Genomic DNA, 19,095 nt, shown 5'->3' with positions numbered 1-19,095 from the left:
CACTTTCTCTAACTAACCAGCATGTGGCGTCCACGAGCCACCTGTTCTCCACAAGCCCGATCTCCCCTGCTTAGCCTTTTTGGTGAGTGGGGGAGTGAGTCTTGTGGGGCCCAATTGGTGTCCCAAGCTTGCATGTGTAGTTGGTGTTGCCTGCCCTGTATGTGGGGCGTGTTTCTGGGCAGTCGGGGAGGGGGGGTGGCCCTAACAATCAAATCTCCCTGATGATCCTAGAGTTTTAAAGCTACTGCAATAGTCTAATCCTTCAGTTCAGTCCTGCCACAGTTTGTCTCTGCCACTGACCCACAAGTCTTTGGTATTGGCGTATGGCTCCTGAGACTTGCAAGTGGGCTCCTCTTCCAGGCTGTGCACCCCGGGTCCTCTGTTGAGGGATGACTGTGCTATGTCACAGGTGAGTGCCGTCCCCCCAGGGCAGTTCTGGGCTGCTGGGCTGTGTTGGGAGGCTCCCAGTCTGCTCAAATGATGGCTGAATGGGGCTCTGTTAATTCACACTGCTCCCCCTTCCCAGATCTGGGACATTCAGCTGAGGTTGCAGGGAAGGCTAATGTCCACGCCCAGTTTTGTGGTGTGTGCCTGTTATTTGAAGCACTTCCGTCACACTGGGTTGTCTGGGGCAGCTCTGGGCTATGGGGCTGGCGATGGGCAGGAGTGTTTCCTGTCCACCAGGATGGTGGCTGTGAGCGGACACCCCCCTTTTCTTGGGAAGTTGTGTTGTTTAGTGAATTTTCTCAGCCACTGGATTATTGCCTTTTGTCTCAGAGCTCTCTTAGTTCTGCTCTTGACTTGACGTGCCCAAATTTCAATTCTTTGAAGCTTTCTGTATTGAGCTTCTTAGAGTAATTGTTTTAGAAAAAGCAAAAAGGATTTAAAAAAAAAAAAAACAAAACAAAACAACAAAAAAAAACGGCCCTCCTCAGAGATCTAATGGGTTATTGAAATGCTAATAGACAAAGCAACCAGGGCCATTAAGGAAAGGTGCCCAGGGCAGAGAGATCAGCCTTGCTTCGGGATTTGCATATGCGCCTCAAGGCCTGATCTCCGCCCTTCCCCTTTCTGTGTTCACCAGAACTCCAAAAATCCTCTGCTTTTACTTTGGAGCTTCTCGTGTTGTTTTCCTTCTATGCCCGTCTCCTCTCTGCTGGGCTGGCTGCTCTCATATGTTGTTCTTCATGGCTTTTTTTGGGGGGCATTAATATGATTTTTTAAAATATTGCATTACATTATTATTTATCTTGGTTACTGAGTTTTTTGGCACCCCCTTAAATTTTGCCCTTGGGGTGAGAGCCTCACTTGCCTCACCCTACTCCTGGCCCTTCTCCTGACTCCCAGCCCAGTGCTCTTGGCATTGCCCGGCTTAGGCCTGATGGAAGCTGTGAGCCTGGAGCTGCACTTACCTCTTCAATGCGGAGAAGCCCTGCTCCAGTCTGCGGGTCGTACTGACCGTCTGGTGTCTCTTTCTTCTCGAAGAACCATTGGAAGCGGGTGTCCTGCTTGGTATTGGTCACCTGAGGAGGGTGGGGAATGGGGAGACTCCATCGGGCTTTCCCTCTTGTTTAGTAGAAATTTAAAACTCTTTCACAAGCAAGACCTTCCCTCCCCGCCGGGGCTGACTCCTTCCTCACACCATCTATCTCCATGCTTCTTCTCTGGCTCTCTGACTTGCGCTAATGGTGTTCCCTCTGCCACTTGAGCCTTTTCCTACCCTATTTTATCTCACAGGCACCTGTTAGATGTCACCTCCTCCAGGAAGCCTTCCTTGAAGCACTCTCAGAATAACCTCCTTCCCCAGTCAGGTTGAATTCATTTCCTGCACAGCATGAGGCATGGGTTCTCCAATGGCCCTGCCTTGGGACACTGCTTCATCCTTGTATGCACAATGCCTGGCAGAGTGTCTGGCACATGGTAGGTGCTCTGAGTTTCCAAATGAGTGTGCTTCTGGGGGAGCACTCTCCCACACCTTCCCCTTCCCCAGTTATCTAAAGACACTGTGGAGTGCTGAGAAACAGCACAAGCATTAAGGTCTGACAGTCTTGGTCAAAACCTGGCTTCTACCTCTTACTATGTGGTCATGAGGAGCTAGTTCCCTCCTCACTCTCTCACCTGTAAAGTGGAGATGAGAATGCCTATCACATCACATACGTGCTTGTGAGGCAGATGCAGTAAAATAATACTGGAAGTATTGAGCGCAGAGCCTACCAAGACTAATAATAAACACCAGGGAACCCCTCCAACAGATAGACCACCGGGCCCCACAGAATCCCTTCCTGGGGCAGCTGGGAGATCTCACTCAAGGCTGACCCAACTCACAAGGGGGTGCCTTTTTTTTCTGGGTTAAATGCAGTCTCCTCGGGGCTACTTCCCAGGTATGGGATCAGAGGAGAGCAAGGTTATGGGATTTGGGGGTGGGCGGGGGCAGGGATGGCCATGGGGCTTGGGGACAAGGGATTTGCCTTGCACGTCAGCAACACGTGGCAGTCCTCCGTGACCTTCCACTGCAAAGGCTCCTTGAAATAAGGACCTGTGAGTGCAAACCAAAAAAGTCAGAGCACCAGTTCCGGCCAGGCGCCACCTGGTGGTGAGTCAGGGGAAGCTGGCTGGGGGTGTGGGAGGTGGCTAATGACCACTGACCTCTCAGATGCTGCCCCCACCAGGGTGGGGACTGGGGTGAGGCAAGGGGGGTGCCTAGGATGCAAAATTTCAGGAGGCATTCACACAGGGACAGGCAAGTGCTGTTCTGTTCTGGGACCCAGACAGAACTGGACTGAATTGCAGTGGACCTCCCCCCTGGGCTGAGGCATCTCTTAACCCACTCATCCAGCAGTTTCTCTCCTCCCATCACTGACCTGGTGCGCAAGGCTTCCAAATTTCACCCTAGCAGCTCTTACCTTGTTTTCTCTTCCAGTCTCTTCGCTTAGCATCTGCCTGCCTTAGGAGTTTGTCAAAATCTGCAAATACATAGGGATGGGGGGACTGGCATGAGCCAAGAGGAGCATGGGTCCAGAGAGGGGACATCAGGATGGACAGAAGACACAGGATGCATTCAGCAACCACCACAGCTGGGAGCCCGCGGGGAACCAGGTGCAGGGGTGGGGATCAGAGGCCGAGGGCCGAGGAGGGGTGGGGCTCACCATCATCCACCAGTGTCAGGGTGATCTGGTTTTTGGCTTTTCCATCTTGGAGCTGAGCAGTATACGATCCTTTGTCATCCTCTGACAAGTTCTGGATGATCACTTCCACCAGGCCCTTCTCTCGGTCAAAAGTGATTTTGCGGTTCTGGGGAGAACAAACCCCCAGAGTCTTTTAGGCCCTTTTCCCATTGTGGGAAACTTGAATTGTGGGGCACAGATCAGGGCATGATTGGGCTGGGCAGAGTTATCGGCCTTTGGAGATTGGGAAGGGCCCTGGATAGCCCCCTGCTGCTTACAGAGACTGGTTTACCCCCAACTCTCAGGCCTGGGAACACCCCCTGGGCCTGGCAGGCAAAGGAAGAAGTCCTGGGTGCTTGGTGTTAATTACAACTAATAGTAAGCCCTCAATCCCTAGTGTGCCGTACTTTAGGTTATTTCCTACTTCTTTTAGAATTTAACAGGGGGATAAAACCACCATAAAAGTATAAGGGATAATATAAATACACCTGTGTACTTGTTATCTGTAATTAACACAAGTTTACACTGTGTCATATTTGCTTCAGATTTCCTTTTAAGAAACAAAGCATTTTGGATGATGTGGAAATCCTCCTTGTTCCCCTCCCTATTCCTTCTCTTCATACCCAAGGTGACCGTTCTTGCTAATTTGGTGTGTATACAGTCCATGTATGGATATAACACATGTGTCCATAAATAATATATCATATTTTTCTTACAGCTTTAACAATTTATATTATTCTGCAACTTTCTTTTTTCCATTCGACATTATGTTTTTGTGGCTATCCATGTTCAAATGTATAGATGCTGTTCATTCATTTTTAATTGTAGTATAATAATCCATCATACAACTACATACTGTCATTTTATTTATTCTATTTTCCTGCTGATGGATATATTCATTGTCTCTTTTCTTTTGCACTATTACAAAAAAAAAAAAAAAAAAAAAAAAAAAAACCAACAAAAAACTATGGGAACATCCTGGAACTATTTAGGAGTTCCTCTAGGAACTGATGTGGAATTGCTATATAATATGGTTTGTGAATCTTAGCTTTACTAGGTGTTGCAAAATTGTTCTCCAGAACGGTTATACCCTTTTACACCCCACCCAATGTGAATGCTCTTGGGGCAACACCTGATATTGTCAGGCTTTTGATGTACACTTCCCTATCACTTAGGGAAGTCATGTGGACTTTCTATTCTAGGATTTGGTTCTTTAATATCCTTTGACCATTTTATTTTTCTTCTGAGTTTGTTGTAGTTTTGTGTGCTTTCCTGTCAGTTTTAGAAGTTTAAAAATATATATATATATAGTCTGTATTCTTATCCTTTGTCTTTTGCAAATATTTTTTTCCTAGTCTGTTGTCTACTTTAATTTTGTTTATAATGCCTTTTGTCAAAAATAACTTTTAAATTTTGATGTGGTCAACTTTATCTGCTTTCTGTGTCTGGCTTAAGAACTCCTTCCCTACCCTCAGGTTCTAAAGCTATGTTCCTATATTTTCTTCTAACAGTTTTGAAAGTTTTATTTTCCACATTTAGGTCCTTTCTCCCTCTGATTTTAGTTGTATGTATGATTTGAGGGAGCAATCTAATTTTGTTTTCTTTTTCTATAGGTGTAAACCAATTGCCCCAATACTGTGTATCAAAAAGTCCATACTGTGTAACGCTTGCTCTGCCATGTGGCAAGGTTATGCTTAGTCTTTATGCAGAACTTCCAGATCTATTTTCTCATTTGCTCCTCCTGATCCTGGGATAATCAGTCCCATTGTACAGATGCAAAAACTGAGGCAAAGAGAGGTGATGGGACCTGCCTGAGGTTGCATGGCCACAGTGGGTGGATATGAGTCTTCTGACTTTCAGCCCAGAGCTCTTTCTCCTCTTTGAGAACCAATACCCTCTCACTACAACAAAGATTTTCTGATGGCTGCTTTACCATATGGAGATGAAATTCACAGATAATATGAGATTGAAGCATGAAATTTAAATCTCACAAGGATCATGAGCTTGAAATGGCCATGTTTGTAAGTAAAAACAGTTGGATATTGGCAATTTTATGGTTGAATCTAATACAACCTATCTACACACATAATTTAAAAAATCAATGTAATACGCTAACTGTAATACGTAGAGAAAGTAATTTAAAATAAAATAATATGCATGCAATATGTAGCTTCTCAGACATAACCTCATTAGAGGTAGTCAGATGCCTGCACCGATTTAAAATGAATTAGTTTGGATTTAGGAGAAGTAGGAAAAGCAAAAAGATCAGAAGCTATTCTCTTCAGGAAGAACAGAAAAATAAACAAAAGAGTATAGGTAAAGTGGCTGATAGAATTAAAACTCTACATTCAGTATATGTTAAAACTGCAGAAAAGCTTTGTATTTACACACAAAACAGATTTAGGGTTGGGCTTGGATCATCATAAACACGAATGTGGATTTTCCATTTAGGATTGTCTGGAGGGACGTTCAAAAGTTGTGCAGGGCTTGGCCAATTCTTTGTTTGTGGGGTTGCCCCTCGTATTGGGGTCCCTGTCTCCCACCCATGTGCTAAAAGTCAGGTGCCCCCCACACCCCTCCATCACGGCGACAGCCGAAAGAACCGTAGCCATTCCTGAAATGCCCGCTAGGGGGCGGTACCGGCCCGAGGAGAACCGCTGCCCCGCGCCGCCCCTTCCTGGGCTGCTCTCGGCAGCTAGGGCGGAACCTCGCTGAGGAATTCTGAGCGCCCAGTTACCGGCGAGCTGAAGATCTCCTTCTCGTTGAAGATGAGATGCAGCTCAGCGGCCGGAGACAACTTCTCTACTTCCAGCCAAAGCCGCACCTCTCCTTGCTCGAGAATGTCCACGTTCCAGCCGGAGATGAGCTTGATCACTGGGAGGCACAGGGCCGGGAAGGGTGGGTGGGGGTCCCCTCCGTCCCTCCCACCCTGGGCCAGCCCCACCTGGAGCACACAGTTGCATTTAACATGCAAAAAAGTCTGGAGAGCCTGAAGGGGGCCCCACTCCATCGGGGGCAGAGGAGGGTTTTCTGCCTGCTCACTGAAACTTAATTTTGTGAAACATTTCCTCCTCCAAGATCTCTGGGGGCAGTGGTCCTCGATCTGGCTGTGCCTCGGGACCCCCGAGGACTTTCAGAAATGACGATGACCAGGCCCCATCTCCAGAGATTCTGATTTTATGGTATAGGCATATGGATTGTTACAAGCTCCCGGGGTGATTCCAATGTGCAGCCAACTTTGTGACCCCCTGCTCCAGGGACTGCACACAAGCCCTAGCTAATGGAGGGAAGCAGAAGTTTAGATCATCCAAAATCCAAATGAGAAAAGAGCCAATAATAATAATTATAAGGAACCAGCCACATCTCCCTCCCTCGCAATCCCCTTTGGGCCTGGCTGGCTGCCCTTTCCCCTTCACGTTCTGCTGATTGCCCTGGAATCTTGCCCACCAGTCCTCCATCCCCCGTCTCCTGCCTGCTCCCCACCCTCCTTCACTTCTCCCTCCAAACAGGGGTTGTTTTCTGGCTCTCCCCCTGACTCGGCTCTGCTCAGGACACCCCAGCTCTGCGGGAGCTGCTTGGGGCTGGCAGCTGCACTGCTTACCTGGGTTTCTGATCAGATGGCTCAACTTCTTCAGCTTGTACAGCTCTGGGACAGGGAAGAGCAAAGAAGAAACCAGAGAGAGTGAAATGTCAGGACCAGTGGGGTTCATGGGAACCATCCTTGGGTCTCACACTGGGTGAAAGATCTGAGATTCACACCCCTCCCCTCCCAGCCTGAGGTCCCTTGGCTGCTCAGGGACAGAAGATGAGCGTGTGGGCCCTGGGCCCTGGGGTGCTAAGAGATGCTAGGGGCTGCTGCTGGCCACCCTGACATTGTTTGTTCTCCTTTTTCTGCAAGGCCTAGGTCAAGTTTCTCCTCCCCGGAGAAGCATCTCCTTGTGCTGGGCGCTGCATTAGTTCTTTTAGTCCTCACACAGTCCTGTGGGGGCACCATATTGTCCCTGCTTTAATGGTGACAGCTTCCGGACCACTCCAGGCCCCAGTGATCCCCAAACCCCATTACTAACCTGCTATAATCAGGTATCCAAGGATCTGGACTGCACACCGAGCTCTGCAATCTAGAAGTCTCTAAGGCTGCTCGGCAGGGTGCTACCTCCCTTGCTAATGGTTTCTCTATGTTAGGTTTGTCTCTCCAGCTAAATGAGCTCTGAACCTATACAAGTGTTGGGCACACAGTAGGTGCTCAATAAATATATGTTTCACAGATGAATCTACAGGTGCAGAGCCCAGGCCTCATTTTCCCTTTTAAGCCACAGAGTCTTTAGCATGATGCCAGACTCATGGCAAGCACCTGCTTAAAAAATCACACGGGAAAACATCACTTTAATGGATGTATTCAGTGTGCATATGAATCATCTAATTGTATTACTTCAGTGTTTTAGTTGGGGCTGCCAAGGATTATAATCTGACTTCACAGATAAGGAAAACAAGGCCCAGAGAGGTGATGTGACTTGCCCAAGGTCAAACAGCCAACAAATTGTGGAACTGGAGTTGGAAAGCAGACTTGGCTTCTGCTTCTTAATAAGATCAAAAGGCCTCATGTGCAACCAGCAGGGAAGGCAGCAGATAAGGGCTATCCCTTAGGTGCCATGGAGATAGCAGATTCAGTCACTAGCACTAATTTGGTTCAGTTCAGTTTAATTCATCAAACATGGATGGCCCTTTAGACTCGACATCCATTATCTGGTTTCCCACAGTCTCCACTGCTCCCAATTGTCCTCTTTCCTGAGACCAAGTGCCCTTTGCAATTTATCATTTCGCTTGCATGGTTTCTTTTTTTTTAGGCTATGGAAGGACGCCAACAAATTCTGGAATGTTTGTCTTTATCAAAAGTGGGAAAATGAAAGACAGACAAAAAGAACGTGAACTCCTAGAGGTGGGTATTTTTGTCCGTCGAATTCACTGTTGTAATCCCTAGTGCCTAGAACCTTACCTGGCACATGGTAGGAGCTCAACAGATATTTGTTGAATAAATGATTGAATGAATGAATGAATGGGTTGGTGAAGCTCTATTTCTCTGTGGAAATTGCTGCTTTCCTTTTCTGGGCTTCCTTGCCCAGCCCTGTGGGCATTTATGTTTGTGACCTAGATCTGGGTCTGTCCCTGGGAGAGTGGAGGCAGTGGACTGGGGGCATTACCATCCTCAGTCAGCTCGTGGCTGGCTGAGATGTCTTCGTCAGCATCGGTGACCACCACTGAGTAGGTGCCCAAATCCTCAAGGCCAGGATCCTTCAGGATGACCTTGGACCTGGCAGAGAGAGGAAAGTGAAATCTCCAAGAGGGGCTCTTGGCCTTGCAGGCTGGAGCCTGGGAGCTAGAGAATCTCTGTTGGCTCTGGGGCCCTGCATCCCACCCTGGGCACTGCTGCACCTCCTCAGGGACCCCTGCCCTGGGCAGCTCTGGCCTGGCACCTGCAGGGGCCCCTGGTTGGGGGTCTCTCTGGCATGGGGTCTGGTCCATGGACCACACTGCCCTGTCTCTCTCCACCCCCAAGACTCAGTGCATGGGCTTTCTCGCATGCTAGACAGAGCAACTGGGGAAGGAGGAGACGGGGGTATTTGACAAGGGCCCTTGTAGCCATCTGGTCCCACCCTCTCATTTTACAGATGAGGTAACTGAGAAGAGAGAATCTTGCAAGAGCAAGTTGCTGATAGTCCAGGCTAAAAACCAAGTACTCGTCCGAGGCGTTTCCGTTGGAGCCACCAAGGAAGAGACACAAATGATTGCTTACAGAAAATAATCTCCAAATGAATGCTGGCCTTTCGGCCCCTTACATGCACTCTCTCCTCACTTCTCTCCAAGGCTGACCATCAGCACCCTCAGTAATAGAGCGTGTAGCCCCTTTCGAACTCACTCTCTGGGAGTCCGGGCATGTTGTCCCACCCAGGAGCTTCCGCCAACCGGGTAGCCACATCTGGGACCTGTTGAGTAGTTGTGCCCCTTCCTCTCCCATCACTTACTTGTTATCTTCATCCTTGACCTCGACCCTCTGGGGGTCCAGCGGGCCCTTGTAGTCCTTGGACCACTGAAACTCCGAGGAGTCGGGGGCCTCGGGGGCTTCGAAAGCCAAGTAGATAAAACCCTTCTCATCCACACCAACCTCGATCTCCCGGGCATCTGAGGGGAGGAGCCAAGGGAGGGCACTTATAAATAACAAATCAGGTCATTCCTCTCTCCCGCTCCCCGCTTACAACCCTCCATGGCTCCCCAGTGCACTTGAGGAAAATAAATGAAGCCTTCAGGCCATGCACGGCCTGGCTCCTTCTCAGCTCAAATGCTACCTCCTCAGAGAAGCCACCCCTGACCAGTCTGGCTAAAGTACCCCCTCCTCACCTCACCCCACCACCCTCTTATATTTCCTTTACAGCACCTGTTATTATCATAAATCATGTTCTTTATGTAATTGCTTGTTTACTGTCCATTCCCCTTGCACACCTCTCCCCATGCACACACTACAGCAGGGACCTCACTTTCTCGTTCACTGCTGTATCTCTCTTGCAGTGTAGGCATCACTAAATATTTGTTGAATAAATGAGTAATTGAATAGGAAGAGAACATGCTTTCTATACTTAGGACAGCTGATTGATTCTGTCATTTGCTAGCTTTGTGACCTCTTTGAGCTATGATGAAAAAATCAGTTCTAAACTGGGGACAATGGTCCCTTCTCAGGGGCTTGTGTGAGGACCGAGCACAGTCTCTGGCATGTATAATAGGAGGTGGCCTCAGGAGTTGTGACCGCAAGGCAGGCCAAGTCACATGTTGGGTATTATTTTAGATATCCATAATGAGTTGTATGATGGCCCTGAGAATATGGTAGAATGAAAGATTCCATCAAATTGTATGGAAAGCATATGTTCATAATTTGGGATTCCACAGAATTAAGTGGAGGTGGAGTGGGGAGAGAAAGCAGGCATGGGGGGAAAGGCAGAGCTGGAAGACATGTGGAGCAACTGGGGAGGAGAGGCCTCCCGTGATCAGAGTCCTGTCCCCCTGCAGCAGCACCTCACTCTTCTCCGAGCACCACCCTCGTCTCGCTGGCACAGCCCAGCAGCAGTGTGTGGCACCCTTTGCTCGCCCCTACCTGGCTTGTCCTGCAGGAGCACGGGGTCGGTGGGCATTGAGGGCTGCCCCAGACCAGCTGAATTCACAGCCTGAACCTGGAACACGTAGCTCTTCCCTGATGGCAGGTCAGAAACCTGGGGGCCGGGGAGAGGGGAAGTCAAGAGTGAGCCCCAATGGCAAAGGTTCACCCTTTCCACATTCCTGGCCACGGGATGTGGGGAGTCACCCATTTGTGGAACCCTGGAAGGGCACAGGCTGCCCTGTAAGGTGGCGGCAGGTGAGGAACACCTTGCTTTCCTGAATTCTAGTTTTTCAATGGGCTGCTCCACCTGGAATGTCTCCCATGAGTGTCTTACCTGATCCCCCCACTTGATGCTTAACTCGTCATCCACCTCCCAGCAAAAAACCCCTCTCCCTTCCCATGTGCCCCTCTCTCCCAGTGATGCCACCATCCATTCCATCACCCAAGAAACTGGGAGTCACCTTTCCCTTGGGCCCTCTACATCCAATCACCAAGTTCTACCCATCTTATTTCCTTAACATTTCTTGGATGTGGCCTCTTCCCCCAGGTCCCTCCATGGCTTTGACTGAGGCTTCCTGAATGACCCCTCTGCCTCTAGACCCCCTTTCCCCAATAGACCGTTCCCTCTCCCAGTCTTTCCAAGATGCCAATCTGCTCATGCTTAGATCTTTTGTTGGCCTTCAAAGTGAAGTTCAAATGTCAAGGTTTGTTGTCTAAACTCTTCCCAATCTGGCCTTTGCTTTCTGTCCTCTTATTCCTCTCTCTGCCCTCCTGTTGCCATGCCTCCCTCAATGTCCCCAAATACATCACGTCATTTCATGCCTGTCTGGCTTTGCTCTGGCCCAGCCTTCTGCCTGGAGTGCCCTCCTCCTTCCTGGTCCAGCTCATTCCAATTCATCCTTCGTCACCCAGCCCCAGCATGGGTGAGGGCTCCTGGAAGCTTCTCTGACCTTCCTCCTATGAGCTCCCAGAAGTCCTTGGATTCCCCTCCATTGTAGCATTTATCACACAGCACTGCAGTGGCCTGTTACCCAATGACCATGACTTATTTGGCTTTTTATGTCTAGGACCTGGCTCCAGACCTGGCATGGAGAAGGTGTCAAGAATGTTCAGTGAACAAGCGAGTGAGCATGCACATTGAGAAACTGGTGCCAAGTCTCCAAGGTCACCCTTTCCTCTCCTGGGCCAACCCCTGAGTCTACAAGGGGAGTGGAGAGACCACCCACGGTGCCTGGCCGACTGTTAGCTGCCGGGAGAGTGGCCCCGTGGGAGCTGAAACTCTGCAGAACCTCAGAGCATCTCCACTGGCTGCGGCTCTTCCTCCCTGATCCTGTCTTATGTGGCCTTAATTTTATTTTTTCAAAATGAACATCTTTTTATTTTTTCTGTTTATAAAAGAAATACATGCTTTTTTGGAAAAATTTCTATCACTAACGAAAAACTATAAAAATAAAGAATTAAAGTTCTCCTGCAGTCCCACCCCAGGGATAACTAGAATTAACAATCTGGCAAAAATCCTTTTAGTCTTTTTAATGCAGAGGAACCACTTAGAAGCATGATATGCCCCATATTCTATTTGCTAGTAATCTTATTCTTTCCACATGGTAAGTTTTGGGCTTCGTGAGCCTGTCTTCTTTTCTCTTGGTGCAAATTATTGGGATGCTATTGCGCGGTCTTGAAATTGCACACCCTCCTGGAGAAAATATTCTCTTTCCTTAGAGCTTCAGAATCAAACCTAACCCCCGTCACAGAACGGCCCTTATCAATGCTGCTTAGATAAAGAGGCTGTGAGACTCGCTGGCTGCAGAAGTGGTTGCTATGGCCTGTGCGAGTGGCCTTTGATGGCCAGAGAGTCTCTAATTCTCCCTGATTGCTTAAGTTAATAATTTCTGTTTGCTAATAATGTTTCAATCCACACCTTTGTTTTCTGAAATGCATAAATACTTGTGAATTGTCTTGGTTATGTCAGAAGAGGCTTATTCGTACTCTCTTTTCCGATGTGTGGGAAAAAAACACAACTATCACAAATGAATAAAACCCATATTCGTCTAGATTTCTTATTTGTCCAAAGGGTTGAGTGTTTGTTTCTCATTTAAATCAACAAATGCATACATATATATGCACAGTAACACACACATACTCACATATATACATATTGTATATTATCTAGCATATAAGTCTCCTGCTTCTTTTTATCGTCTCTTAACCACAAATGCTGGTTATATCTTCATGTCAGTACAATACAGATAGGCCTACCTCACTCTTCATTTTATTGCTACTCCTTACACTGCTTTACTTCTTAACCTAGCTTGTCCTTTACACTACCCGGATACACTATAATTTATTTAAGCAAACCCCCTACTGATGGACAGTTAAGTTGGTCCCAATTTTTGCTGTTATACCAAAGACTACAGTGAGCACCATCGTCCTTAGGTTTTTGTGCCTAATTAATTCTCTATGATTCAATTCTAGAAGCAGAAGTCCTGGGCCAAGGGATAGGCATATTCAAATGCAGATGCATCTGGCTGATAATCGAGTGAATCTTCAGGGAAGACTGCCCAGCGTGGAGCTGGGTAAGACCACCAGGCAGCCAGAGGCAGGAGGCCTGGGCCCAGCCTGCTACAACCTGGGCCTCAGCTGCCCTTAAGCGAGGGCTGACCTTTGAAGGACATTTCGGTGCTGATGCTCTGTGGTTCTGTCATGTCCATGGCAAGAAAGCCTTCAGGGCTGGTCAGAGGGGCAGGGACTCACCCTCAGGTGGGTGCCAGAGATGGGATCCAGGGTGACTGGTTTCCACTGCTCGGAGCCTTCCTCCCGGAAGCTGACGTGGTAGCCTGTGACAGGCCCAGCTCCTGTGTACAGCGGGGGCTCCCACTGCAGCATCAGGGACGTGGCCCGTACCTCGGACGCCCGCACGTCATAGGGGGGCCCTGTGGGGGAGGGGGCAGCCATCAGGCCAGCCGGTCAGTGGGCTGGATTGTCAGCCCGTCGGTCACAACCAGGCCTGCAAGTGCCTACTCTGGGCATAGTGGGGACCTAGCTGGCCTTGGCTGCATCACAAACCTTGACTCCAGGCTGGGAATAGAGTGGAGGCTTCAAGATGTGCTTAGTGCCAACTCCTCCCGGAAGCTTCCCTGCTCCTGCCCATCCCCATGCCAGACAGCGTTAATCCTTCTAAGGACTTCGCCATTTCTGTATTTTGTGTAAGGGTTAAGGGAGTGATCTCTGGAGTCAGAATTCTAGCTACTGGGACTCTGGGCAAGTTACTTGTTTCCTCATCTGTAAAATGGGATAGTGAGAGTTCTCATAGTGAGCATTAGTGAGACAACTTATGCAAAGATTCTGTTGCTTAGAAAGCACACAGCAAATATCAGCTGCTCATATAATTGTTGTCTGAAGGGTCACTCATGGTAATTGTCTGCCATCCAGCTCAGGGTTTTGTGTAGAAAACGGAAGCTTGCTGAACAGTGATGGAAGGTCATGGTTCCTCCTTCCTAGGTGGGGAGGGGCCTATTGGTGAGAAAGCTACAGGGATTGTGGGAGCAGTGGGCAGGGCAACTGCCAGTCTCTGTTTGCCCAGAGCTGAGGGCTTCTTGGCACACGGGACTTTCAATTGTAAAATCAGGAGAGTCCCAGGCAAACTGGGACTAGCTGGTCACTTCAGCCATGTGCTTTCGGGGTTTGAGATAGGTCTGTGGCCAGATCATAGCTCAGTTAGTGTGTCCAGTTGAGAGATAGTTTGTGCTGGGGGTAGAGGGCCGGTTTATGGCCAAGGTCAGGAGTCCTCTAAGGTTGGGTTAAGACTCAGTCTGTGTCAGGCATCACAGGATCAGTTTTTGGAGGGGTCTGGGGGTCTGGGGTCAGGGACCAACAGAGCAAGCGTGAATGTTCAGGGAGCTCAGTGGTGTTCATCTCAGTGGTCACACTTCGGGGCAGGGGGAGGTGGGAGATGAGGGCAGGTGCTGGGCTTTGGGACCTCTGGGCCTCTCACCTGGCTGGGGCATCGTCCACTCTTTGCACTCAAACAGGCCACTGGGCGCCGACAGCTCTCCAACACCTGCCCAGTTTGCTGCCCGGGCACGGAACTCATAGAAGTGGCCTTCCTGAAGGTTGCTGACCTTGAAGGGCAGAAACACAAACTGTGAAGGCCAAGGGTAGGGAGGGAAAGGGGAAGAAGTGCAGTGGCTAGGAGAGATTCCAAGCAGGAAGGTGTGTCTCTGGAGTCTTTAAACAAGATTGGCCTAGTGGGTCTGCATTCTCTGGGTTCTTGAGGCGAAGGAACCTGAGGTGTCTCTCAACCTCAGGGCCTCACACAGCGACCACTGGCCTCCACCTGCCCGAGTAATGATGAGAGGATGGCGGCCACATTCCAGCCTCACCTTGCAGACACGTGTTGGGACAGGCTGCTGGTTGACTGGATGCCAGTCCAGCTCATCTGAGTCATGCTGGTCCAGGAAGTAGCCCAGGATCTTGCCACCTCCACAACGCTTGGGGGGTTTCCACCCAATGACCATGTCATTCTTCCCACAGCTCAGGAGGATGAAATCGTACGGGGCAGATGGGATAGCTATGGAGAAGTAAGCAGGTGAGGGCAGCTGCTCCTCAGGGTTGCCAGGATTGGGCAGTGGGGCCTGAGGGAGCCAAGGAGCCTCCCCCAGTGGGCACCCCCCCATTGGAAGGGGTATTCCCTTACCCAGAGGCATCTTCTGGAATGCTGCCTCTGCCTCTGGAGGGTACCTGGGCCTCAGGTTTCTGAGCCTGGGGGTCTTTCCCCCTCCCAGAACTGGCCAGGCTTCATCCATGGCCTCAGGCCCTCGCTACTTCCTCCCCAGTGGACAGGGTGGTCAGGCTCAGCCCCACCCCCGCTCGTGGGACTTATATCCCATTGGCCTCTGGGAGCGGACACCCCCAGGAGGAAGCCTAGATGCCCCCAGCTCTCTGCCCACCCCAGGGCTGCCCCGAGAGGCTTGCAGGCTGGACCTGCCACTTCAGACTTACCCAGAGCCTGTTTGACCCTGATGGGTTCAGTGGCAGCCGATCGCTCACCTACCCCTGCCTCGCTGACTGAGCTGACACAAAACTCATACTCCTTTCCTGTCCTCAGCCCGGGAACTGTAAACCTGGGAGAGAAACGTGCAGCATTCAGGGATGCCAAATAGCTCAGAGACATTCTAGGACATTCTAGAACAACACAACCCTGTGGGATAAGTGGCTACCAGCATAATAGGATTTGAGGGTGCTAGGCTAGTTCTTACCTAAAAATATTGCTCCATAGCAATGCCTGCAATGGCACCAGGGAGCATTTATCCTCAAGGTTTAAAGGATGTTTGCTTTTCTAGAGCCCCCATTAAAATGGACACTAGATGCAGAGTACGTCTACAGTGCTTTGGGCCTCGTCCTTGAAAAGAACAAATGACTCCATCTGTGCTGATGTGATTCAAAACCAAAGACCCCCGATAAGAACTGTTATCCCGTGACTCACGAGGACATGCTGGCCAACCAGCCTTATAGAAAAATGTCCTTCTCATCCTGCCCCTCTTGATGAAACCCAAACTGTGGACCTTGATCTCCCTTTCCACATTTCAACATTTTCCTGTAGCACATCTTGTTTCGCAGGGAGCTGTTTGCCCCCGAGGAGTCCCAGGACTTCAATCACACCAGGTGCTGAGGCTGTTGGAGTGTTGAGCTCCCCACTGGGGACATACACATCTAAAGGGGGACAGGCCTTTACTGAGAGGGAGGAGGCACTGAGGGGGGTGGTCCAGGCCACACCTGGACAGGTGAAGCTGGGGGGACTCTCCAGACCAGACCCCAGACCAGACCCTGTTGACAGCTGATGATGATGATGACGATAGTGGTTGCAACGAGCATGGCCTAGCACTCACCAAACGTAGGTGAGCTCAGGTGCTCATCACACACCTGCAGGGGAAGGTACCATTACTTGTCTCCATTTTGGAGATGACGATGGAGACTTGAATGTGGGAATGTTGGAGCAAACCTTACAGAGAAAGTCATCCAGTTTCTTCATTTTACAGGTTGGGAGGCACTCCCATGGGAGGAAAGGGATGTGCCAAGAGCCTGCAGGCATTAGGGATCAGCCTGGACCGGAGCCCAGGCCCCCAAGTCCCAGCCCAGTGATTGCTCATTCATGATTTATTCGTTCATTCATTTGGACAATTTTTGAGCCTCTCCTGTGAGCCAGGTCCTGTGTGGCCAAGGGATACAGAGGTGAACCCGACCCAGCTCCCTTTACCCCATAACCCCATACTCTGACTCCTGGGCAGCCGTGTTTAGCCTCTTTCCAGCCAAGACACGTGCAACAGAAAACATTCCCATGTGTGACACTTTCCCTGGACATACCACGCCCTTCAAACCAAGTCTCCCTCAACCCTTGCCCTCCCCCCAAGGAGGCACATCCTAAGGCAAGTGGGGGGAAGGATGTCAAAATAATAGTCCTGACCTCACAGGATAACCTTGGTTTGGAGCCAATTTCCCCCAAATCTAATTATTCTACAACTTGGAACTTTATCTGTTATTGGTAACAAGTCATGAGTGACCCCTCATAGCTGGCCATGAAGCACCAAAGACCAATGGGGACATGGTCCTGTCCCTTTTTCTGGGTAAGATTTCCTTGGGGCTCAGGGCCCATGTGACAGCAGCCCAGCGAGCTGCACGCAGGGCCGGGTCAGTTGGCTGACAGGAAGGGAGGGGAAGGGGTCCCCACCAAAGCCTCTACCCCTAAGAGCCTCAAAACTGAGAGAAGTCACAAGCCTGGAAGCCTCGAGACTCAGCACACCTGAGAGAATGAGGGTGTTTGAGGGCGACCGAGAAAGGAGGGGCCTTAGAGGGCAACAGGAGATGGGAAGTCAAGAGGACAGAAGCCTGACCTCCCCCACCCTCCTTCCCAGCTCAGAGAGGGTGAGTCTCCTGTTCAGGGGCACAAGGAAAGTGAGGGTGACGTGGAACCTGAACCGGGCCTCCCTGACTCCAAAGCCTGTTGGCTGCTCTCTCTGCACATCGTGCCTCTCTCAGCTCTAAGCTCCCAGAGGGACGAGACCCAGTCACGGATCTCCATCCATGAGTTTTGCAAATAACATGCACTTGGCAAGTGTGTCAAAAAGAGACCCTCAAGAGACAATCTGGGTTCAAATCCCAGTTAGTTCCTCTACTTATGAGCTATGGGAGTTTCAGCAAATTACTTAACCCCTCTGGGCCTCAGTTTCTTCATCTGCAAAATGGTGATAAAAATAATAGTCATGACCTCCCAGGATTGCCCTTAGGATGCAATGAGCTAATACGTAAAAAGGGCACGGAACAGCGGCCGGCAGTTAGCACTGTGCCACGGGAGGCTGCCGGTCTTGGGGCAGGAAGGGGTGGGGCAGGGGACCGGCTTACTTGTTGTCCTGGATGGGTTTGTTGTTAACTGTTTGCCACTCAGAAGACCCCACCCTCCGGGAGTAGATGTAATAACCCAGGAGCTCCGGGCCGCCTTCCACGGGGTCCCAGGTCAGGGAGACCGAGGTCTGCGTGTCTCTGAGAGCTTGAACTTGAGCTGGAGGAGGGAGAGTAGCTGAAAAACAGAAAGGCGGGCTGAGTGAGGATGCTGGGTTACAGGCTCTAATAGGCAGGGGAAAGGGTAGGACTGAGGGGGAGGCAGGGAGGAGCCCCTCAGCTATCAAGGGGGGCTCAGGAATTCCTGACAAGCCCTGGGGCTTCGGACAGCTCTTCCCCAGGACTCAGAAGTGTGCCCCAGACTCTCATATCCCAAAAATTCCTCTTTCCTCATTAAATCCCCCCACTCATTATTTCTTGTGAGTTGCTTCTCTCTCTTCCAGAAGTCACCAAATATAATAGCTTTCCTCAGTCCTCATCTTCATTCTCTAGAAAACTTGCTTTTCTTTCCTTGAAAGTCCTTGATTTTCATGGCTCCCTGGGGCTAAGCTCCTTGAAGTAGGGGTTGCTGTGATTTGTTAAATGGACAGAGGGATCAGTGGAGGGATGGATGGATGGATGGACAGATGGACAATGGATGGATGGACAGAGGAACAGATGGATGGATGGGTGGGTAGGTAGATAAATGGCAAGTGTATGACCTCTCTAGTTCTCTTTTTACTTCTCAAACTGTTTACTCCTCATACCCTTTGGAGTCTCCCCATCTTCCTTTTGTCCTCAGTGTGGGGCTCCTCCAACCTTCTGTTTCTTGACTTCCTCCATTCTTCTCTCTCCTCATCAGGAGGGTCTTGCCTATTTCTAAGCGTTCAACCCTCGCGTCTTTGCAGCTGACTCCTCAGTCTTTACTTCCAGCCCTGCCCTCTCTTCTGAATTCTGGAGCCTCATCTTCCTTCCCCTGTGGACCTCTGCCCTGTCCATGCAATGCCAATCCAGGATTTATAAAGTGACTGCTCTGAGCCAGGCACTGCGCCAGGCCTGGGAGATGTACTGAGAAGTAGACATGTGGACCAGGGCCTCATGGAGGTCCTGTCGGCTACGTCAAGCTCTTGGATTGAAGACAATGTGGCGGTGGGTGCAGGCTGGGTGGAGGGGAGGGGCTGGAAGGGGGCCCCTCAAGGGCCCCACGTGTCTAGGGGACTAAGTCCACCCAAGGGCAAGGATGTGAGCGGAGGGTATCCTTGGTTTGGGGTGGTCCTCAGACACCAAAATCATGGTTTCAAGGAGGATTTCATGACCTGAGGAAATGTCTGTGATACAATGTTGAGTTTTAGACATAGAATGCAGACCTCTACTTCTATGGTTGGAATGCACTTTCAAAAAGATGCATCGATATAC

General features: G+C 50.0%; 1 protein-coding gene and 1 long non-coding RNA gene across 3 annotated transcripts in view; one reads left to right on the top strand and one right to left on the bottom strand.

The window, feature by feature from the left end:
- LOC119527782 overlaps positions 1–9,688 on the top strand; it is a 74,958-nt gene extending 65,270 nt beyond the window's left edge. For both annotated transcript variants that reach the window (XR_005215470.1, XR_005215469.1), the window contains exons 5-6: positions 8,009–8,100; positions 8,831–9,688. This is a non-coding gene — a long non-coding RNA (uncharacterized LOC119527782). The remainder of the gene's footprint in view (positions 1–8,008; positions 8,101–8,830) is intronic.
- Positions 1–19,095, bottom strand: part of MYOM3 (myomesin 3) — a 54,617-nt gene that overhangs the window by 17,293 nt on the left and 18,229 nt on the right. Inside the window, exons 15-28 of the mRNA XM_037828182.1 lie at positions 17,704–17,878; positions 15,307–15,428; positions 14,688–14,875; positions 14,300–14,426; positions 13,060–13,238; positions 10,306–10,420; positions 9,185–9,341; positions 8,363–8,472; positions 6,766–6,810; positions 5,902–6,038; positions 3,147–3,291; positions 2,904–2,963; positions 2,469–2,536; positions 1,413–1,523 (exon numbers count right to left, since the gene is read on the bottom strand). Of these exons, the coding sequence (XP_037684110.1) occupies positions 1,413–1,523; positions 2,469–2,536; positions 2,904–2,963; positions 3,147–3,291; positions 5,902–6,038; positions 6,766–6,810; positions 8,363–8,472; positions 9,185–9,341; positions 10,306–10,420; positions 13,060–13,238; positions 14,300–14,426; positions 14,688–14,875; positions 15,307–15,428; positions 17,704–17,878 (1,739 nt within the window). The remainder of the gene's footprint in view (positions 1–1,412; positions 1,524–2,468; positions 2,537–2,903; positions 2,964–3,146; positions 3,292–5,901; positions 6,039–6,765; positions 6,811–8,362; positions 8,473–9,184; positions 9,342–10,305; positions 10,421–13,059; positions 13,239–14,299; positions 14,427–14,687; positions 14,876–15,306; positions 15,429–17,703; positions 17,879–19,095) is intronic.

The sequence above is a fragment of the Choloepus didactylus genome, chromosome 2 (assembly GCF_015220235.1).
Source record: "Choloepus didactylus isolate mChoDid1 chromosome 2, mChoDid1.pri, whole genome shotgun sequence".
Lineage (NCBI taxonomy): Eukaryota > Metazoa > Chordata > Mammalia > Pilosa > Megalonychidae > Choloepus > Choloepus didactylus.
The sequence above is the reverse complement of the archived record's forward strand: the minus strand, read 5'-3'. Positions and strand labels throughout refer to the sequence as shown.